A 23548-nucleotide genomic window follows, 5' to 3' on the forward strand; every position below is an offset into this window, starting at 1 on the left:
GAGGAGGCCGAGATGGATCATTCACTTGGCACTTCTGGCTGAAGATGGTTGCAAATGCTTCAGTCTTGTCTTTTGCACTCACGTGCTGGACTCTGCCATCATTGAGGATGGGGACGTTCACAGAGCCTCCTCCCGTTAGTTGTTTAATTGTCCACTACCATTCACAACTGGATTTGGCAGGACTGCAGAGCTTTAATCTGATCCATTGGTTGTGGAATCGCTTAGCTCTGTCTATAGCATGTTGCTTCCGCTGTTTAGCATGCATGTAGTCCTGTGTTGTAGCTTCAGCAGGTTGGCACCTCATTTTTAGGTACGCCTGGTGCTGCTCCTGGCATGCTCTTCTACACTCCTCATTGAACCAGGGTTGATCCCCTGGGTAATGGTAGAGTGAAGAATATGCCGGGCCATGAGGTTACAGATTGTGCTGGAATACAATTCTGCTGCTGCTGATGGCCCACAGCGCCTCATGGATGCCCAATTTTGAGCTACTAGATCTGTTCTGAATCTATCCCATTTAGCACGGTGGTAGTGCCACACAACACGTTGGATGGTGTCCTCAGTGTGAAGACGGGACTTCATCTCCATGAGGACTGTGCGGTGGTCACTCCTACCAATAATGTCATGGACAGATGCATTTGCGACAGGTAGATTGGTGAGGTCGAGGTCAAGTAAGTTTTTCCCTCGTGTTGGTTCGCTCACCACCTGCCGCAGGCCCAGTCTGGCATCTACGTCCTTCAGGACTCGGCCAGCTCGGTCAGTAGTGGTGCTACCGAGCCACTCTTGGTGATGGACATTGAAGTCCCCCACCCAGAGTACATTCTGTGCCCTTGCTACCCTCAGTGCTTCTTCCAAGTGGTGGTCAACATGGAGGAGGACTGATTCATCAGCTGAGGGAGGGCGGTAGGTGGTAATCAGCAGGAGGTTTCCTTGCCCATGTTTGACCTGATGCCATGAGATTTCATGGGGTCCAGAGTCAATGTTGAGGACTCCCAGGGCCACTCCCTCCTGACTGTATATCACTGTACCGCCACCTCTGGTGGGTCTGACCTGCCCGTGGGAAGTTTCCATCCACTTCCTCATGGCGCATAAATACCATCGATTTGCCCTCATAAATACTGTATTGGCAAACTCGCTCAGAGGCTACAGAATGGCACACTGGTGCAATGGGGGGCATTCTGCTGGGATTAGGGTAGAGACACATTGTTGGAACCGTGTACAGAGAGCTTTACTCTTTTCACAGATTTATCAAGCAAGTGATAAAGACCTTGTTTCCAGAGGAAAGAAGGCATCAGCTCAACAGTGCACAGTGTCAGGATTCCCAAGGGTGCAGAGCGGTCATGTACCCTGTACAGACTATTGAGCCCGACTCCCACCTCCCGATAGGCAAGGTGCACTGCTACCCTCTGGGGAGGGGAGGGGAGGGGAGGGTCACCAATTCTGCTTGGACGTATTCCTGGAGGTTTCAGCACATGACCTCCTGTCTCCAACCGCCCCACCCAGTCAAACAGCCTTTGCCCCCAGCTCCAATATCAATTCAAAGATAATGGAAAAAAATCATACCATTTTTTAAAAAATGCCCCAATGATTTTTCTCCTGGGTTGCCCAGGAAATTAATCTTTAATTCCTGAAGAGACCAGGACAATCCTGGAGGGTCAGTGACCCTAGGAGAAGGTGCCCTGAAACACTCAAAACAGGGCGACTCCCTTCACACCTACCTCAAACAGCACCATGTCCATTTTGCCAGTCCCCAAACATCAACAGCTCACCTGTACATAGTGCCTTTAACAATAACTTGCATTTATATACCACTTTAACATGGAAAAACATCGCAAGGCGCTTCACTGAGCCAAGCTGACAGCCTAGGTCCTAAGCTCTGGAATTCCCTCCCTAAACCTCTCCGCTCCTTAAAACCTACCTCCTTGTCCGCGCTTTTGGTCACCTGTTCTAATATCTCCCTATGTGGCTCGGTGTCACACTTTGTCTGATAATCGCTCCTGTGAAGCGCCTCGGGACATTTTACTACGTTAAAGGCGCTGTGTAAATGCTGCTGTTGTTGTCATCGGGTGTAATATTAACAAGGTCTTTAGAATGGAGGGTTGCTGCTCACAGGCATTGTACATATTGAGCAAATGACACCTGCTGGTTATCAGAGAAATCTGTGCAATGCTGGGAGGCTCTGCCTCAATCCAGCCTCTCCTCAGCCTGCGACACATTCTATCTGGATAGAACAGGGGCTGGCTGAAGCAGCTTGTGACTGTTCTTATGCTGTGCACAGTGCACGGGAATGAAGGACATTCAGGGCATGCAGTATCCACAGCCCATCGTTATGTCAGCTGTGGCTCAGCGAGTCGCACTCTTGCCTCAGTCTAGGCTGACACTCCAGTGCAGTACTGAGGGAGTGCTGCACTGTTGGAGGTGCCGTCTTTTGGATCAGATGCCTGTCCTCTCAGGTGGATGTAAAATATTCCACGGCACTGTTTGAAGAGCAGGGGAGCTCTCCCCGGTGTCCTGGCCAACATTTATCCCTCAACCAACACCTAAAAACAGATTATCTAATCATTTATTTCACAGCTGCTGCATTTCCTACAACAGTGACTACACTTCAAAAGTACTCGTTACTGTAAATTGCTTTGGGATGTCTTGAGGCCGTGAATGGTGCTGTATAAATGAAAGTTCTTTCTTTTCTTTTTAGGGAGTGATGGGGAACTGTGCAGGAGCTGGGGAGAGGGAATGCTACACACTCAATACTGGCTTTAAATGAACTACCAGCCTGTCCCTCCGCTCTCACTGGCACAGCAATTGACATCAGTCAGCTCCAGAGGAAGATTCATAACCCTTTCAATACTCTCTTGTTCTGATTTTTTTTTGAGAGAAGAACAAGCTGTTCTCCATCAGTCAGGTACAGTCGTGAAGTGGTTACGTTACTGGACTAGTGATCTCGGGAACGCGAGTTCAAATCTCTCTGTGGCAGTTTGAGAATTTGAATTCACTATTAAAAAGCCGGTCAGTAAAATTGACCATGAATCTGTTGTAAAAACCCACTGATGTCCTTTAGGGAAACTGGCCGTCCTTACCTAGTCTGGCCTCTATGTAACTCCAGTCCCATGCCATCGTAGTTGACTCTTAATAACCCTCTGAAGTGGTGTAGCAAGACACTCAGTTGGATCAAAAGTGCTAATGGTTCAAGAAGGCTCAGCACCCCCTTCTAGGGCAACTGGAGATGGGCAATAAATGCTGGCCTTACTAGTGACTGACTCATTCCAAGCACCAGACCCCCTAGTCTGTGGTCTTCATATTTCTTACTTGTTGGTTTGTTCCATTTGAATTTCGTGGATCCTGGAGGTTTGGGAAGGGCTGTTCTTCGTACTATTGCCTCATTGGTGGATAAACCCTGAATCAGAACCCCAAGATCTGTTAGTATGGCAACTTTTGATGTCAGCAAATTAATGGGAACAAGGGTTTAAATTTTTATCTGTGGCCCCCAAGGCTCCAGGGCCTGCAGACAAAAAGCTGCCGTATGAGCTAACTGACCCTTTATACAAGAGCAATTAGATAAAATCTTCAAATGACAAGTTGGTGGCAGATGAAACTGAGGTACAAGACAGGAGTTTAAAATGACTCCTGGGCATCCTGAGCCTTATCTTTACATAGGTTGTGAAATTTATTATAGTCTCCTTGGTAACAAATTCGAGAGGAGTGAAACACACAATTACAAATATACAGACTTCACACTTGGTTCAGTTATGGTTATGACAGCCTGCTCTTTTTGTTTTGAGAGAGGCTGGAAGATATGAACTTGAGATGATCCGCAACAACCAGAAGAGAAGTATAAAAAGGAACAAAGCACAAACCACCCTGTGATATAGATTTCTACTCCAGGATCTTTATACACAGTGATATGGCCAGCGATACACAATGATTGTCTCAGCCTGTTCACACAGGCTGACTGCACTCCTGGCCTCACCCTACGTTCACTGGCAGAGTATCCAGCGTTAGTTATTGGGGGGCGATCACGAGAGGGAGCCTTCATCAATTTTTTCCTTCCCTAGTTCAGGGTACTGAGGTCAACGGTCATAGCCACCTGCTGCCCCCCCAGAGTTCAGCTAAGTGAACAGAGCCCAGGACTTCAAGCTGTAACTATCTGTGTGTACAGCTGAGTGCTAAAGCAGGGGGCTGGCTGGCTGGCTGCTTCCTCCATTCAACCAGCGAGGGATGGGCTCTGGTCATTTCGTCCCTCTCTGAGGCAAGGCATCGCCGCCACAGCACACTGCTCCCTCCAGTGGTCCAGTGGAGAACTACAGGAAACAAACAGCAGATTTGAGCATCGGACTTAATGCAACCGCTTTGGAATCTGGTGCTTTTTCCACAACCGTTTATATAAATACATAAAGTATCTCTAGTTGGTGGATTTTATATTTTGACGGTGAGTCAGTCAGACCGAACTTCCTGCCTGACAATCTCAATGTTTTTTTCATTCTGCTCTTGTAGGTGTTGGAATCACAAGTGTTTCTTCTCACTAACCTCTGAAGGTGCCAATGGCTGATTTTGTTCCTAGCCTAGGGGCACCCCTTACAGAACCCTAGTTGAGATTAGCTAACTCAATCTCTCTCTAATTACTGGGGTCTGTGAGATACATGGGGGTATAGTAGTGTAGTGGTTATGTTACTGGGCTAATAATCCAGAGAACATGAGTTCACAATCCCTCCATGGCAGTTTGAGAATTTAAATTCAGTGAAAAAAAAATCTGGAAATAAAAAGCTGGTTATTGGTAACAGTGACCATGAAATTGTCAGATTATTGTAAAAACCCAAATGGTTCACTGATATCCTTTCGGGAAGGAAACCTGCCGTCCTTACATGGTCTGGGCCTACGTACGACTCCAGTCCCACACCCATCTGAAGTGACCTAGCAAGACACTCAGTTGTATCAAAGCCGCAGTCGGAGGAGGCAGCCCCCCTTCTCCGGGCAGCCCCCCTTCTCAGCCCTGGATGGGAAATTGACTTTGACCTCCTGCCCTCCCGTCCTCATTACTGAAGTCTGCTACCCTCTGGAGGCCAAAGAGGGAACGACACCTACAAAATGCAAAAATAACTTCCCCCCCCCCCTCTCAGGTGCCCTGTGTTGCTGCACCCCGTCAATTTGTGCTGGATTCATATCAGGTTTGTGGGGCTAGTCCACTGCACCACCCAGCAACCTTAGCAATCTCACCCATCCGCCATTCATTTCCTAACTAACCAGCTCCTTAGTCACAATCTCGCTCAAAGATTTGCCACTCCCCACTTCCTGCAGCTGCACGAGTGTCCCTAGGTGACGCAGTCTGTCCTCGCCTGTGTCAGGGTCACACCATAGCAATTCCTATGTCCGTTCTCTCCTCACCCACCTCCGCCCTTTAGAAACTCCAGCTAACTGAGAGTTCTGAGGCAGGACTCAGAACCATGCCCTCACCCAGTTCCACTGGTCTGTGCCCCAGTGAAGATTCCCGTCCTCAGATCCCCCATGACATGCTCCACCCTAATTGGGAGTTCATCAGCCAGACACCCCGGCCTGACTATCCATTCCTTGGATTCTGATTGCTGCCCTCGTCCACCCTTTCACTCCACCATCGAAGGCTGATCAGTCAGCCTGTGTACCCGTCCTCTGGAATTCTCTACCAAAACCACTTCACCGTGTCACATCTCCCCCTGACTTAAAAAACCCTCCGAAAACAAACCGTCTCCCCACTAAATACCTTTACTTCCTGCTCGGCATCCTCCTGCCCTGGTTGTCAGAGGGATTCTTTAACAAGATGGTGATCCAGGGAGCCTGTGACAAAGATATACTTTCATTGTGTGAGATTATTGATTTGAATTCCACATTACTAGTAACAGCACGCGAGGGGTTAAAAGCCTAGGTGCACACAGAAAATGACTAGCCTGTTCGATACACATTCAACTCGGAACCCAGGCACTACAGGAATGGGAATTGAAGGGTCAGTAACCAGAGGACAGAGATTTAAGATAACTGGAGAAAAAATGGGGGCGGGGGACACGAGACTTTTTAAAAAAAACTTAGCAAGTTATTATGATCTGGAATAGCTGAAAGGGCGGTGGAAACAGATTCAATAGCAACTTTCAAAAGGAAATTTAATAAATACTTGGAACTAATCAGATAGCTCTTTCAAAGAGCCAACACGGGCTCGATGGGCCAAATGGCCTCCTTCTGTGCTGCGTGATTCTATGTATAGGTATTTAGTAAGTCTGTCGAAATGAAAAGCTTTCATGTGGTAATGTTGGCTTTCATGTGGATATGGGGAAAAAGCGGGAACAGGGTACTGAGTTAGACGATCAGCCATGATCATTTTGAATAGCAGAGCAGGCCTGAAGGGCCGAATGGCCGACTCTTGCTCCTATTTTCTATGTTTGAATGCCGTGGCGTGGATCGCTCTAGTTTATAGTATCTTTGGCGGTTGGTGGGACAAAGTGTTAAGTTTGCTCCAAACTAGGAGACAAACATCCCATGTAATTGGTTATTCATTGAGTATGCATATAGGTAGCAGGACAAGTTGAGAAGCTATTAAAAAAGCATAGGGGATCCTGGGCTTTATTAATAGAGACATAGAGTACAAAAGCAAGGAAGTTATGCTAAACCTTTATAAAACACTGGTTAGGCCTCAGCTGGAGTATTGTGTTCAATTCTGGGCACCGCACTTTAGGCACGATGTCAAGACCTTTGAGAGGCTGCAGAGGAGATTTACTAGAATGGTACCAGGGATGAGGGACTTCAGTTACGTGGAGGGATTGGAGAAGCTGGGGCTGTTCTCCTTAGAACAGAGAAGGTTAAAGGGAGATTTGATCGAGATGTTCAAAGTCGTGAACGGTTTTGGCAGAGTAAATAAGGAGAAACTGTTTCCAGTGGCAGAAGGGTTGGTGACCAGAGGACACAGATTTAAGGTGATCGGCAAAAGAGCCAGAGGCGACATGAGGAAACATTTTTTTTTACGCAGCGAGTTGTGATGATCTGGAACGCACTGCCTGAAAAGGCAGTGGAAGCAGATTCAATAATAAATTTCAAAAGGGAATTAGATAAATACTTGAAGGGAAAAAAATTACAGGGCTATAGGGAAAGAGTAGGGGAATGGGACTAATTGGATAGCTCTTTCAAATAGCCGGCACAGGCACGATGGGCAGAGTGGCCTCCTCCTGTGCTGATACTATGATAAGTTTCTGTTAATGGGATTTATTTCTGAACACTTTCAAAGTGTTTGGAACAACACTTCTGTGGCTGAGTTTACCCCAGGAGTCAGTCAGTCTACAGCCATGGAAGGGACTGGGCCAGTTTGATTCTGCGGTGGCTTCACATCCAGTGCAGTGGCAAGGATTTTCTGTTCGACCCCGGAGTGTTACTACATTTAACCAGATATTGAGCAGGTAAAGGCACACATATGCTCGTAGGAGGCACGAGGCCAAACCAGACAGAATATCCAAAGTCAAATCCAAAAACATAACAGACACTCACTAATAGAAAGACTTGCATTTATGTAGCACCTTTCACAACCTCAGGACAACCCGAAGCTTTTTACAGCCAATGAAGTACTTTGAAGTGTAGTCCCTGTTGTAATGTCGGAAACATGGAAGCCAAGTTGTGCACAGCAAGATCCCACAAACAGCAATGAGATAACGATCAGATAATCTATTTTAGTGATGTTGGTTGAGGGATAAGTATTGGCCCAGGACACCAGGGAGAACTCACCTGCTCTTCATCGAATAGTGGCCGTGGAATCTTTTACGTCCACCTGAGAGGGCAGGCAGGGCCTCAGTTTAACGTCTCATCCGAAAAATGGCACCTCCGACAGTGCAGCACTCCCTCAATACTACACTAGAGTGTCAGCCCGGATTATGTGCACGAGTCCCTGGAGCGGGACTCGAACCCACAACCGTCTGACTCAAGAGGCAAGAATGCTACCCACTGAGCCACAATGTATCACACAGGATGCGTCAAGGTGGTCTGCAAATGGAGAGTTTGCTGCTTAAACACAATTGTACCAATGCAAATACATTCAGTATAAACCATATGTCACAGATTAGAAATAAATTCCATATTGTATAATTTTAAGTGGAATTTGCCACCATGAACAAAGGCTGCATTAACAAGCTAGAAAAAAATTCACCCCACGTCTCTTGTTTTTGTCTCTCTGCACGGGTAGTGAACCCAGACACAGTACTGGAAGAAAACACTGTGACCGATACTTGCCTGTGATGTGGTATCAGACAATGTGCCAAGTGAGCTCTGCTGTTCTGCTGTGGGCTCGGTTGCATCATTGTGTTGTTTTAGCCTTTGTTTCACTGTAATTAATCCTATTTCCCTCACAAAAAGTGCATTTTTTTTTGGTTAAATAGTCTTGCCACAGGATCTGATTACTCCCACGCTGTGAAATATTGAAGTGTTAAGGTCATTAGCAACAGCCACTTGGGACAATGTTGCGTGAGGCTGTTTGATGCTGGAATACAGGCAGCATGTGTGTAAGGTTAGCCCAGTAAATATCAGACATTTCTTTTCTTTGCATGTAATATTACCTTGTGTTGAACAAGTGGAGTGAGCCTTTGGCTCAATGGTAGCACTCCCGGCTCAGTCAGAAGTGCAGATTTCAAACCCCATTCCAGAGTCCCGGCAAGTGGAGACCAGCGCTCTGGCTCTAAATTCTGGGCTGACATCCAGCGGGATTCTCGTGTCCGGTGGCTGGCCCCCTCCCGCCCCCCATCATCATCATATGGACTGTGGGATCCCATAAAACCCTCTCTCCATGTAGGACCAATCCCCTATCGACTGGTATAAAGATGGTTACAGCCATGGAAGGAGTGTTCACGTCGCACAGACTGTTAAACAGCCTGCAAATCCTTCCCTACTTCACATTGTTCTCCAAGGGAAGATACAAAAAACATGTGGAACAAGCACTTCCACCATCAGGTCTGTACAGCTCAGTAGCACTACCATTGCCAATTAAGCTAGCGGGAAGAACATCAATGATTCTCAAACACATTTTTGCCCCTACTTTTTCCCCCTTAGTCTCCTGAAGGTGCAGACGTATCCTGGGGTTTGGTTCCCTCTCTCAAGCGTGTGGCCTTTCTTCAGGTCTGACCCATGGCACTGAGTGTTGCCAGGTAACATGATTAAAGTGCCATACCACTGCGTATAACCGTTAAGTTGCAGGGACAGTCCTTGCCTTCAAGGCTGATGCAGCTGGCCAGGGCATTTATAACACAATATTAAGCCCATTGCAATAGGCTCCAGTCTACCTGCAAAGAAGAGCAGAAGCACTTGTGACAACAAAGGTCCACTGGGTGGTGCTGCAGAACCTCTGGATGGAACCAGAAGGGTAGAAAGGTCCTAAAGGAGCCTCAGCCAGTGATCCCACTCCACACCTCTAATGCCACTGGATAACACATCTACAGAACACCACTGCTAGGCCCACTCGATAAAATCTCCTTCCACCCCACTCTTCCCCTCCCTCCCTCCCTCCGTCCTCCCCTCCCCTTCCTGTGAAGGTGGTACCCCCCTGCTGAGCTAGGGTTTCATGGATATCAGCATGTGACCGGCACCTCGCCCAAACAGCCAGTCTTCAGCTGTGTCCCAAGCAGCCCCTGTAACCTCTCTCAACACTAAACATCAGTTTCACAGAAGGAGGAGTCAGACTGCAGCAGTAAAATCTCATTTTAATATTGTAGACAAATTTCAAATAGTGCACATCTTATTGCACTGTCAACTTCAACAATGGTGTAAGACAGGATTGCTTTTTAAATATGTAATCTATTCTACACATGAACACACTTGAGACTGGGGTAGTTTCAGGAATCCCATTTTCACTCGGGCCCCGAGACACTCACTGGTCAGGTAGGCTGATGGGTTTTCTCAGCTAGTGGCTGCGACACTCAAGTTAATGACAACACACAAATCTGATAACACTTGACAATTTCCTGAACACGAGTTTGAAGTTGCCTCGACCGGGCAGTGTTGTGGCCAGCGCTGCCTCCACTGGGGTCTGGCAAACTCCTCAATGCCCCGTTAATGCTGTCACCTGGGAGCAGGATTGCTTCCAATGCTCGCACGCCCCAAGTGGTGACTTTCTGAGTGAGTGCACACTGCTGCAGGGATTCTCAGAACCAACAGCTGATAAACTGGAGTCACACACGATCCACCCACAGAGTGACGCAATGTAAACAGGATACACTGGATATGCAGATCATTTCAGCTGCTTGTAACTCACTCAATGACACTTTGAAGATTGCCTTTGGCCACCTTGCCACAATATTGCTTCCAGCCCGGCTGCAATGGTATCTGAATATAGCTCAATTGCGACATTATACACAATACAAGCATCAGGAAGCAATTTTACTCTGTCACAACACACAGCCCTCACGCTTAGGGACTAGAACACAAGTCAACAAACAAATTAAGGGGAAAAAGAACACAGATCTGGCCTGAAATATATATGGGACATTCACAGATTACATCTTGAAGTGACACAATAAGTAATTGTAGAAGAAAGATATGGTGCAATCACATTCATTTAAAACAAACACAGACATAATCCATTTCTATTTTATAGCACACAGGACCGTTTAACCTCTGTAGCCTGGTGGGACGGCAGGTTATGTCATCGCTGCTCGAACCGGTTTTACCTGTCACTTGGGGTGTGGGTCAGCCAGAGGTGACCAGCGTGTGCTGCTCCACCTGCTGTGTAGGGGGGCTCCAAAATCGAAGACCCCCCCCACCTGGGTCCCGTGCGCTGGCACTGTGAGCTTGCCAGCGTGGTGTGTGCGCGAATAGTCAACGCAGTGATGTCACAGCGACACTCGCCACCAGCCGAACCGGCTCAGCGCTATTACAGTGCGGAGGGAGCTCGGAGCAGTGGCAGATCAGGAACCCCAGGGAAAGGGAGTCCCAGCTGCACAATAGTACCAACGGTACAAGCCCTGTGTGTTAACAGTAATGCGATAATGTGACAGCACCTTCAGACTGCTAAAGGTTTTAGCGCCTCTTAATACAAAACTAAACATTTGCTCACCAACTTTTAACCAATTACACGGTTTCCACATAATATTTAATAAAATACGAGTCCGTTATTACATGCAGCATCTACACAACACAATGCATTCGCCTTGACCCCAGACCACTTTTACAATAGTACTGCACCAGAATGAACCACAAACACAAAGTTGCATAGCACGTCACAGTTACATAGAGATATTTACAATGGCTTGATGGTAAAAGTGAACCAGCTGTTGCCATTTTCTCAGACACTATGCTGCGTGCCCACTGCTATTGCAGGAACAGTCCCACTCCCGGCATTCTGCTGGCAGCTGGGTGACTTGGACACAGATATGTAGCAAACATCCCACACTAACGCACGGTTTCAGCTTACGTTGACAGGTTTCTAGAGATATGGTTCACTGATTTTAAAAAAAATTGCACACTTATACAAAACAAGGCCTTTCCTAAAGCAGGCAGCAAGCTGCACGGTCTCAGAACTCTGAAAATTCAGGACCTCAACTGGAGATCTTGGAATCATTTTATGATTATTCAATTTAAAACCCTGAGCAAAAAAAAACACTCCACCAATTCAAACTGCTCTTTACAAGACTTCAGCTCTGAAATATGAAGCCCAACACTCCGTGAACTTCAGATAACCCAAATTGAAACTCTTCAACAAATAACTTGTGATGGGAGCTCTTTAGACTGGAGACCTCTGGCTTAGCACAGTGACTAGAAACAGCAGCTTGTGCAGTGCTGGCTCCCTAGCCTCAAGAGGCCCAATTGGAGCAATGCTTGTGATGGCGTTTGCAAACTCCCTGCCCAAGGCAGGTGACCGTAGCGAGCTGCCATTCTCTCCACTGGACTTCAGTTACTTTATGTATTGAAGTGAGAGTCAGCCTGAAATGCAGCCTCAATCATCTATCTCTTTCATTGCTTTTCATGACCATTTGACTCTCTGTATCCAGTGAGTACAAGTTTTCATCAGTTACTGACTGCATTGTTCTATTTTTGATCTTTGGCAATTTAAGTTATACTTTAACACCATTTCTATGCTTACAGTTCTGAAGGGTCAAGTTTAAAGATGCTCATTGGGGCTCGATATGTAATTTTTTGCCTAGGAATTATGGTGCCTAGTGAGCTTCATGGAGCAGTTTTTCCAGGACTGTAATCCAATGACACGAGGTTCACGAGGCACCACAAGTGAATCACTCGGCAATACAAGAGAAAGAGAAACCCGTGGCCCTGAAATTGCGCTCTGTGAATATTAGTGTACAAGTGTGTAAGCACGTTCAGAGAACATTCCTCTATCCACTGTTTTAATGGAGTCTTTAATCAGTTCATTTTAAGTGTTAACTTTTCCATTAAAATAATGGACAAGGTAATTTCTCAAACACAATGTCCGCGGAGAGTAATTTCACGGCCAGTAGTTCTTCATTTCTAATGTATTCTGGTTAACATCTCAATTAATTGTGTAGAATTGGTGGGGGTATTGGAATAATTAAACTGCAAACAGGAAAAGCAATTTACACATGTAAACTTCACTCTGAACTGGCGTCTTTTAAATCGGTAAAACTCACAAGAGCCTCCTTGAAGTTGTCTGAAAGTAAATCTGGGTACCATGAACATTTGGTATCCCAAATGCAATAAAGGATTTATACCTGCTCGACGATGCAGCTTGAACTCTGCTCCACCCAGCCCGGGTACAGCAAGTTTCCAAACTAACATGGACCTTTCACGGTTGGGGATATGTGGGCACTGGGATATGTGGTGTCTTTTGCATGTAAACAAACAAGCAGCTGCTCCCGAGAGTTTAGTATTAACACTAAGGACTGCATTTCATATATACTTCTAGAACACTGCGAAAGAAATCCTTGATGGTTGTGCACACTTCTGCAATTCCACTATACATTTAGCATTAAAAAAAAAAAATCATGTTAAAGATATGCAATGTCAGGTTCCCTGAGTCAATAGCTGGGCCACACAGGCCAGAAGGTGCTCGGTTCATTCTCCAGCCGGTGATAGATTTGCTAATCTCAGCCTAGCCAGCAGCAGGCTGCTAAAATCGGGAGAAGGGAGGGGGACAAGAATTGGACAGGGCTCCCTCTCCTGACTGATACTCAGTGACTGCTCCTTAAGATGGAATCGTATATCTATCTGGGTGTTGGAGGCTGGACCAAGCTGGCTGAGGGCAATAACTGTGTGTGGAGAGAACAGGTTTAAAGCATGCAAAGTGTCACTTCAAATGTTCCCAAAACCTAGTGACATGGTGCATTCTCATCACCTCCTTGTATAAGATCAGTCAAACTGATGGCTTCCAGAGAGCCTGTTCTGCCAATGACATTTTGCTTGAAAAGAGCAACGTAAAGCAATAAAATGAAAAGATACGAAACTAAACAAAACAGCCTCTGGGAGATGTGCAACAGATTGTACACAGTGCTGACCCAATTAGATTAAAATAAACTCTTCTTTTAATGATGTGTATAAATGAACCTCCTAGTTCCCCCCAAAAAGTGGCATTATTCCAACTACAGGAGCAAGTTTGATCCTCGCTACAATGTAGACTTCACTGAAACGGACTCTGGGATCGCCAGTGCCGAAGCTGTGTTATAATGTGATAGCGAGGAGGAGAAACTTTTAGTGTGCAATGTCACACAGGAACCTAATTTCCCATCGCCATGTGATAAACTTAATCAAGCTTTTTTTTTCAAAATAAAAAAAACTATTAGAAAGGCAGTCTAGTTCTCAGTAATATAACTGAAGTATTGAGCTACTTCACACAACACTGTAGCACTCTCACTGAGGGGCCATTGTTAGATCCACTTGGCTGAAACATTTGCTACAGCTAGGTTCATGATTAATTAAACTAGCATTAGGTCACAAACATACACACGGTACAATCATAGCACATCGATTGCTGCCTCCTCTCCGAGAGCGGTTTAATTTTCCTACTACTGACCCTCCCACCCCCTGGTGGCCCGAGGTAAAAATAATACTGTACTAACAGAAACAAGGAGCCCCACCTTAGCAGGAATCCAGTTCACTAGGTAGACACCAGACCCTGACCAAAAGGGGATGGAGTAGTTGAAGAGATTCCTCGAGACAGAAATATAACCTAAAGATGTTTTCAATTGGTCATGATGTCCTGGAAGCCCCACACTTCCAGCACACTAATCTGGAAAGTTTCTGAGCACAGAGGAAGATTGTCAAAGGTACTGGAGCGTCCTGTCGTGCCACGGTTCAGGTTTCCATCAATGTACAATGCAGGGCAGCCGCCACCACCTGATGGAAAGGTAACAGCAACACCTTAGTTCTACTTTACTAATAAGTTTACAAATTTAAACGTAATAGGCATTTTGCTTTGCCAACGTGAACAGGTGAGCAGTTTTTGGTTGGGGGCGGGGTGGGGAAAGAGGAGGAAAGGATGTAATTTCATGCATTTCCAGAATTATCAACTCTGCCCTAACAATTCTTTGCGTAAAAAAATCCTAGTATCTATACGCTTTCTGAACCGCCTTATCAACTTGCCCTGCCACCTTCAAAGATTTGTGAATATGCACCCTCAGGTCTCTCTGCTCTCACACCCCCCTCAAAATAGTACCATTTACATTATACTGTTGTTCCTCCGAAAGTGCATCACTTCACATTTATCCGCATTAAATTGCATTTGCCATGTGTCTGCCCATTTCACCATTCTGTCTATGTCCTCCTGAAGAATGCTACTATCCTTCTCACTATTTACTATGTTGCCAAGTTTTGTGTCATCCGCAAACTTTGAAATTGTACTCCCTCTACCCACATCCAGATCAGTCATTCACACACACACACACACACACACGCACGTATCACTTAGGCTTCACTCACCAACTGTAATGTACTCCGCACTTCCAGCCATGAACATCGAAGTAGCCTTGGATGTCAAGTTGAAGTGACGTGTGGCAAGGAAGGGTGATAATCTGTCTGAGGGGTCTTCGGAAGAAGCCAGCAAACCCTGTTCTTGGGGGAACTCTGTGCAACTTTTTGATGAATCCAGCATACCAGGTTGTTGCGGTGCCTCTGGGCAAGCATCGAGAACACTTTTAGGAGCTTCTAACTCTGGATGTTTAATGATAACCCATTCATATCGCTCCATTTCAGGTTGTAGCTGAAAGTAACAAACAAAAAAGTTTACATTTCAGATACAAGAGGCACTCTTCAAAGCAGCATTTAGTAATGGCTGTCAAACCAGTTCTTTTTAACTGTACTGCTGAGATGCGATTACCACTATTTCTGTTAATGCTGTAAAGCAGAAGAATTGCGACTGGATATTTGAAAAGAGCTTTGCATAGGCACATGCTTGCCATATATGCTTGATAGGTTGTTACATAAGATTAAATCTCATGGGGTCCAAGGTGAGGTAGCCAATTGGATACAAAATTGGCTTGACGACAGAAGACAGAGGGTGGTTGTAGAGGGTTGTTTTTCAAACTGGAGGCCTGTGACCAGCGGTGTGCCTCAGGGATCGGTGCTGGGTCCGCTGTTATTTGTTATTTATATTAATGATTTGGATGAGAATTTAGGAGGCATGGTTAGTAAGTTTGCAGATGACACCAAGATTGGTGGCATTGTGGACAGTGAAGAAGGTTATCTAGGATTGCAACGGGACCTTGATAGATTGGGCCAGTGGGCCGATGAATGGCAGATGGAGTTTAATTTGGATAAATGTGAGGTGATGCATTTTGGTAGATCGAATCGGGCCAGGACCTACTCCGTTAATGGTAGGGCGTTGGGGAGAGTTATGGAACAAAGAGATCTAGGAGTACAGGTTCATAGCTCCTTGAAAGTGGAGTCACAGGTGGATAGGGTGGTGAAGAAGGCATTCGGCATGCTTGGTTTCATTGGTCAGAACATTGAATACAGGAGTTGGGATGTCTTGTTGAAGTTGTACAGGACATTCGTAAGGCCACACTTGGAATACTGTGTACAATTCTGGTCACCCTATTATAGAAAGGATATTATTAAACGAGAAAGAGTGCAGAAAAGATTTACTAGGATGCTACCGGGACTTGATGGTTTGACTTATAGGGAGAGGTTAGATAGACTGGGACTTTTTTCCCTGGAGAGTAGGAGGTTGAGGGGTGATCTTATAGAAGTCTATAAAATAATGAGGGGCATAGATAAGGTAGATAGTCAAAATCTTTTCCCAAAGGTAGGGGAGTCTATAACGAGGGGACATAGATTTAAGGTGAGAGGGGAGAGATACAAAAGGGTCCAGAGGGGCAATTTTTTCACTCAAAGGGTGGTGAGTGTCTGGAACGAGCTGCCAGAGGCAGTAGTAGAGGCGGGTACAATTTTGTTTTTTAAAAAGCATTTGGACAGTTACATGGGTAAGATGGGTATAGAGGGATATGGGCCAAGTGCAGGCAATTGGGACTAGCTTAGTGGTATAAACTGGGCGACATGGACATGTTGGGCCGAAGGGCCCGTTTCCATGTTGTAACTTCTATGATTCTATGATGAAGACTTCAAAGACTGGCAGTATGAAACCCAGGGGTGTGGTGAGGTTTTATATGGGTTTCAATAACTTATTCAAACTGTTCTGTCTCCAGTCCCCCAATGGCTTTAATAAATGTCTAGGAAACCAACTGCTAATTTGCAGTACACAAGATTCAATTGAGAGTTAGATTTCTGGAGTTCTTATTGAAGAACGAACGAACAAACTACAGCGCCTTTTAAATCCTCAGGATTCCCCCAAAGCGCTTCACAGCCAATGAATTATTTTGAATTGTAGTCACTGTTGCAATGTATGGAAATTACAGGGTGCATTCCCTTGGGTATTACTCTTGGATAAAACCACAACAGGGGCTGCTATACTGCACTGTTACAGCTACATGTTCCACAGCCCCCTGCCCTCCCCCCCCACCTCCAAAAATATTATTTATTGTAGAAAACAACTTAACCAATAAAGATCTGTTCCTTTTATCAAACCTCAACTACATTTTCTACAGCAGAGTGATAGAGGTGGAAAACACATGCAAGAAGACCACCAGTGGAAAGCTATGCCAAAAGCCTTCCTGCCCACCATTAGATTAGGCTTGAATGCTAAAGGTAACGGATAACTTGAAAGTTACCAGCAGCTGCTTTAATTTGAGAACATACAGATGGCACTATTTGGGGACAGAACACCTCTCACCCTCTGAGGCAGGTCGATCCAATAGTACTGCATGTCAGAAAGGAGTTACAAAAATTAGATTAGCCCAACCAAGATAGCTGTTATTCGGCAAATTAGTGATTATAGAGGAAATGCATACAGGAAATCATTTTCTCTAAGGACGGACTGTTCTTTAGGAATAGTTATCTCCAGGGCACTTGTGTGCAGACTACGTGCTAAAACCAATTTCTCTACAATTCTGCTTCAGTGAACACTCGCTGTTTGTCACAGTGCCACTCATGTGCCAAAGCTAGGTCAGCATAAATTTCTGGCCTTTCAGCAGTAAGCAGCCAGAGGCCATGCAATATTAGCCAAAGGAAACCAACGACAGTACCTTGAATACAAAACATTCCCCAGTGCCAAAATAACTCAGCTTGTTTCCTCCTCGTTTTCGTTCTCTCCAATCCGTTGAAAGGTAGGCGCCACAAACCTGTTAAAGTAAGGACATAGTAACAGTGTTAGGCAGGATATTAAGACCGTCGACCTACCTATCTACCGATGGTGAACTTCCAGTAACCCTGAATCCCATTCTCGTTCCTTCTCGAATCCCATTAAAGGTTTCTTGTTCCACCACCCATTGTTTAAATCTGTCCTGCATACTTACCACCCTTTTAATAAATAAAAATTGCTCCTGCATTTTCTATTTTCTTTTCTTGTCATTAATTTGTAAATATGACTCCTTGTGCCTAAATTCTGTACGTGGCAGAAAAACTTACTTGGATCTAATCTGTTCAAACCTTTCATAATTTTAATACTTCTATCGTATCCCCTCTCAATCGTCTCTTTTTAAAGAGAGAAAAGACCAAGGGTACTCAACCCTCGTACCTCATTCTCTTAAGCTCTGGGAACAACAGGGTAACATGACTTCAATGCAGGGACGCCAGCTCAAAACACATTCACTAACCTTGTGGTGCCGTAAAATTGTATGGGGTGGACTAGCCTGCTCATTATTCCCATAATTTCCTGGTCCAAACCCAAGTTTTAGTTCCTGGATTCCAAACAATAGATGGTCTCCAGCTGGCCAATGCTAAAAGTCCTCATATTAGTTAATTAAGGATGTCAATGGGAAAAGTAGTGTTTAATATCACAAGGTTTTGCTGCAACCATCAAACCAACCTGGGGATAGGAAGAAAGGTCAAGTTTTGTATGTGATCAACAGCATTGTGAAAACTAGGTCCTGAACCCTGAAGGAGACGGGAAGCACTTTAGCTACAGGTGTACCTGAAAATTAGTTGGATGAGGTAGGGCAGGTTGGGCATTCAGCTGATCCTGCTCCAGGGCAGCACTCTGTGGCCCTGGAGTTCCAACAGGCTTTCTAATTCTTCCCCTGCTATCTCATGGAGTCCCCCCATCCCAAGCACCATCAAGGCTGCACCTGTCCTTTTCCGCTATGTTTGACGGTTTTCCTCCAATTTCTATCTTCCGCAGTGATGGTCACCTATCTGCCCCATTGCTCATTTTCTGGTCTCATCCTTCAGAATTTTACAGCAAACAGAGCAAATAGCAAAGCAAACAACATTTATTTACTCAGCAAACAAGATCTATTCAAAGAGTCTCTACGAACTACAACCAATAGAACTCATGTAAAATCAATCCCAGTCACTCACAGCAGTGCGGTCTCCAGGCGTGACTGACGGGGGAAATGATCCAATCATTTCCATTCTGGCTGGGAATAGCGGTGTCACTATATGCAGCCATTCATGACCTATCGTGGTGTAAATTCATGACCTGCTGACTTAGACCCAGTCATCCCTGCCAAGATTGGCCCTGAATAGGTTCTCCTTGGATTAGTCCTAATCAAGACTCTCATATCTATTGTCATAGTTTAGAAGATCTTTCGAGGTAACTGTTAATAGTCAGACACCTGGAACAAGATTACACCAGTTAAGAACTTGTCCTTAAACTGGTTAGACTGATACTGTTCTCCTGCTGTGTGTACCTTTCCTTTTTTCCTATTTGTATTTTGTTTGGGTTCTTCCCACCCCCCCCCTCCTCCTCCTCCTCCTCCTCCTCCCACCCCACATGTTGTAGTAATTGCTCTCTGCAAATCAAAAGGTGCAACCAATTATAACCCTGAAAGTGTTTTCTGACATACAATAGACAGTGTTAAATACTCAACCTACCTCTGCTTCCATCGTTTTGATGAGAACGATGGTTGGTTCGTACCCCTCACAGTGAGCATAAAATCTGGGAAAAAAAGTAGTACATTTAACTATATGGACAAACCTTTGCTTTAATTTTGTGATCTTCAGGGTGAAACGCACACAACGGAGAATTTTACCACTTCTGTCAGCCACTGATGTTTTTTTTTTATTCGTTCACGGGATGTGGGCGTCGCTGGCAAGGCCGGCATTTATTGCCCATCCCTAATTGCCCTCGAGAAGGTGGTGGTGAGCCGCCTTCTTGAACCGCTGCAGTCCGTGTGGTGACGGTTCTCCCACAGTGCTGTTAGGAAGGGAGTTCCAGGATTTTGACCCAGCGACAATGAAGGAACGGCGATATATTTCCAAGTCGGGATGGTGTGTGACTTGGAGGGGAACGTGCAGGTGGTGTTGTTCCCATGCACCTGCTGCCCTTGTCCTTCTAGGTGGTAGAGGTCGCGGGTTTGGGAGGTGCTGTCGAAGAAGCCTTGGCGAGTTGCTGCAGTGCATCCATCCTGTGGATGGTGCACACTGCAGCCACAGTGCGCCGGTGGTGAAGGGAGTGAATGTTTAGGGTGGTGGATGGGGTGCCAATCAAGCGGGCTGCTTTATCTTGGATGGTGTCGAGCTTCTTGAGTGTTGTTGGAGCTGCACTCATCCAGGCAAGTGGAGAGTATTCCATCACACTCCTGACTTGTGCCTTGTAGATGGTGGAAAGGCTTTGGGGAGTCAGGAGGTGAGTCACTCGCCGCAGAATACCCAGCCTCTGACCTGCTCTCGTAGCCACAGTATTTATATGGCTGGTCCAGTTAAGTTTCTGGTCAATGGTGACCCCCAGGATGTTGATGGTGGGGGATTCGGCGATGGTAATGCCGTTGAATGTCAAGGGGAGGTGGTTAGACTCTCTCTTGTTGGAGATGGTCATTGCCTGGCACTTATCTGGCGCGAATGTTACTTGCCACTTATCAGCCCAAGCCTGGATGTTGTCCAGGTCTTGCTGCATGCAGGCTCGGACTGCTTCATTATCTGAGGGGTTGCGAATGGAACTGAACACTGTGCAGTCATCAGCGAACATCCCCATTTCTGACCTTATGATGGAGGGAAGGTCATTGATGAAGCAGCTGAAGATGGTTGGGCCTAGGACACTGCCCTGAGGAACTCCTGCAGCAATGCCCTGGGGCTGAGATGATTGGCCTCCAACAACCACTACCATCTTCCTTTGTGCTAGGTATGACTCCAGCCACTGGAGAGTTTTCCCCCTGATTCCCATTGACTTCAATTTTACTCGGGCTCCTTGGTGCCACACTCGGTCAAATGCTGCCTTGATGTCAAGGGCAGTCACTCTCACCTCACCTCTGGAATTCAGCTCTTTTGTCCATGTTTGGACCAAGGCTGTAATGAGGTCTGGAGCCGAGTGGTCCTGGCGGAACCCAAACTGAGCATCGGTGAGCAGGTTATTGGTGAGTAAGTGCCGCTTGATAGCACTGTCGACGACACCTTCCATCACTTTGCTGATGATTGAGAGTAGACTGATGGGGCGGTAATTGGCCGGATTGGATTTGTCCTGCTTTTTGTGGACAGGACATACCTGGGCAATTTTCCACATTGTCGGGTGGATGCCAGTGTTGTAGCTGTACTGGAACAGCTTGGCTAGAGGCGCAGCTAGTTCTGGAGCACAAGTCTTCAGCACTACAGCTGGGATGTTGTCAGGGCCCATAGCCTTTGCTGTATCCAGTGCACTCAGCCGTTTCTTGATATCACGTGGAGTGAATCAAATTGGCCGAAGACTGGCTTCCGTGATGGTGGGGATATCGGGAGGAGGCTGAGATGGATTATCATGTATCCTAAGGCAAGATGCAGTCTACAAATCCTACGGACCCAACAAGATGTCTCAGCAAACCTATTGTACGCTCTTCAAGTGGAAGGCCCTGACATCCTAGGCTACCAATGCTGTGGAAACCTCACTGTTTACATTGTGGCATAGATACCACGGCACAGAGTTTGAAGCTCATAATCCACTGCATTATTTCTGGTTGCAATGGCTGGGAAAGGTAGGTAGAGACCAGCAATTAGGAAATCGCATTACCCGCCTGTACGAGCAGGCTGTGGTGGTCAGAAAACAGAGGCAGAGACCCTATCCAAAATACAGGACCTCCAGCACTCCCTCAATGCTGCACTCAAGTGTCAGCTTAGGTTATGGTCTCAAGTCCTGGACTGGAGCTTGAACCCACAACCTCCTGATTCAAAGATAAGACTGCCTTTTCTTCTCTTTCACACTTCCATAGCTCGCACACCCAGAGTCCAGCACCAAGTTTTTTTTCTAAAAAATTAAAAGATACTTTGTGCGGGACTCAGAGTGAATCGGAACAGGGTTCTGAAAAAGTCATTGGAGCTCTGAGAAGATATAGTGGGGTGGGAGAAGAGAGAGGTGGACAAGGAGGAGGAGACTGGGTGGGGGCCCCAAGGCTGGAGACAGACATCTGGTTGAACCTCTCACCATGCTGAAAATTGGTGTAAGTTCCATAGATGGGCCAGTCAGATAAATTGTTCCACAGAACAATCAAATCCCACAGATCAGCACTCGACAGAGACTCAAATTCTGTAATAATACTAGTCAATCGCCCATGGCTTTGGACATTGGGAGTCAAATCCAAGTGAAGTGGACGGTGGATAATTAGACCAGGCACACAGATTAAATTCAGCCCCCATTTTAAAGTCATACATTTTGCCCTTATTTTTATGTATTTCCATTATGAGAGGGTTGTCCTATGAGAGGTTGAGTAGACTGGGCCTATAATCTCTGGAGTTTAGAAGAATGAGAGGTGATCTCATTGAAATATAAAAGATTCTGAGAGGGCTTGACAGGGTAAATGCTGAGATTGTTTCCCCTGGCTGGAAAGTCTAGAACTAGGGGGCATAGTCGCAGGATACGGGGTCGGCCATTTAAGACTGTGATGAGGAGGCCTTTCTTCACTCAGTGAGTTGTGAATCTTTGGAATTCTCTGCCCCAGAGGACTGTGGATGCTGAGTCGTTGAGTACATTCAACGCTGAGATTGATAGATTTTTGGACTCGAGGGGAATCAAGGGATGTGGGGATTGGGCAGGAAAATGGAAAAGATCAGCCACGATCTGACTGAATGGCGAAACAGGCTCGAGGTGCCGTATGGCCTACTCCTATGTTCTTACAAATTCCTCTGTCCACATTTATGATGGAAACTGTCTATGTAAACTTGTCACATTGTAATTATACCCCCTGCCACTGATGACGCTGCAGTGCTTCCACCAAAGGGGGTGTAATTACAGCGTGACGCGTTTACATAGACAGTTTCCATCATAAATGTGGACATAGGAATTTATAATAGAAGTGCATGTAGACGCAAGATTGTTAATAAATTGTATAGCTAAATATATGTTTCTTCCATTTATGACTTCAGTGCTAGTGAGTTATGGAGCCTTCACCTCGTAGAACACAGTATTCAACAACTTCCTACGCAGTATCCTTGGTCACCCACTGAGGTCTGTGATTACTCTGTCATGCACAGAGGAAACAATAGTTTGCTATTTGAATGTAATAAAATTGTACAAATCCTCAGTTCTACTATAAGGAACCCTTCTTATACTTTACCTATTCAGGCTATAACCATGGTTCGATGTAGTAAAAAGCAACGTTGGTTGGCAAAGGGCAAATCGTTCTGGGATCCAGGACCAAATCTCTCTCATTTCCTTTGCGCTGACAATATCAGATTTGAAGTTTTCCACATGGACTGCTAGATGAACATTTTGTCTGCGAGAAATCCACAAAAAGGTCAAGAAAATACGAAGTAAAGGAGTGGATCAGAACCTTCAGTTAATCTATACTGCCTTTCGATTGTGAAACTAAAAGAAAGCCGAGAGCATTTACAGTTTAAGTGAAGTAAAACAATTAAAGGTGTCGAAACTTAACACTATACCAATGTATTAACACCCAAACCAGTAGTACAAAGAGAAAATTTTATTTTAACTTTTATACAAGGGAAGAGCACCTCAAGACAATGGTTGAGGATACATCTTCGCTGAGTTCAAGAAACAGCTCACGTTTATACAGCTCAGTAACAACGCCCACCTGTCACAGAATATGGGTGTACACGTACATTCTTTATTGGCTCAGGGAGTTGGTCAATCAAGTAATGAGCCTGCCCCTCCCGAACGTCCATAGCCCTTTATTACTTT

At 45.7% G+C, this 23548-nt stretch overlaps 1 protein-coding gene and 1 long non-coding RNA gene across 4 annotated transcripts in view; one reads left to right on the forward strand and one right to left on the reverse strand.

Moving 5' to 3' along the window:
* Positions 1–23548, forward strand: part of LOC137340803 (uncharacterized) — a 72488-nt gene that overhangs the window by 22994 nt on the left and 25946 nt on the right. The window contains exon 2 of the long non-coding RNA XR_010966869.1: positions 2693–2899. This is a non-coding gene — a long non-coding RNA (uncharacterized lncRNA). The remainder of the gene's footprint in view (positions 1–2692; positions 2900–23548) is intronic.
* tbc1d24 (TBC1 domain family, member 24) overlaps positions 9670–23548 on the reverse strand; it is a 42718-nt gene continuing 28839 nt past the window's right edge. For 2 of the 3 annotated variants that reach the window (XM_068003591.1, XM_068003592.1), the window contains 5 exons: positions 22965–23123; positions 19321–19384; positions 17532–17627; positions 14872–15151; positions 9670–14289 (listed from right to left, as the gene is read on the reverse strand). In XM_068003591.1, coding sequence (XP_067859692.1) covers positions 14135–14289; positions 14872–15151; positions 17532–17627; positions 19321–19384; positions 22965–23123 — 754 coding nt within the window. In that variant the 3' untranslated portion in view covers positions 9670–14134. The remainder of the gene's footprint in view (positions 14290–14871; positions 15152–17531; positions 17628–19320; positions 19385–22964; positions 23124–23548) is intronic. The other variant, XM_068003593.1, reaches the window with a different exon arrangement.

The sequence above is a fragment of the Heptranchias perlo genome, chromosome 22 (genome assembly GCF_035084215.1).
Source record: "Heptranchias perlo isolate sHepPer1 chromosome 22, sHepPer1.hap1, whole genome shotgun sequence".
NCBI lineage: Eukaryota > Metazoa > Chordata > Chondrichthyes > Hexanchiformes > Hexanchidae > Heptranchias > Heptranchias perlo.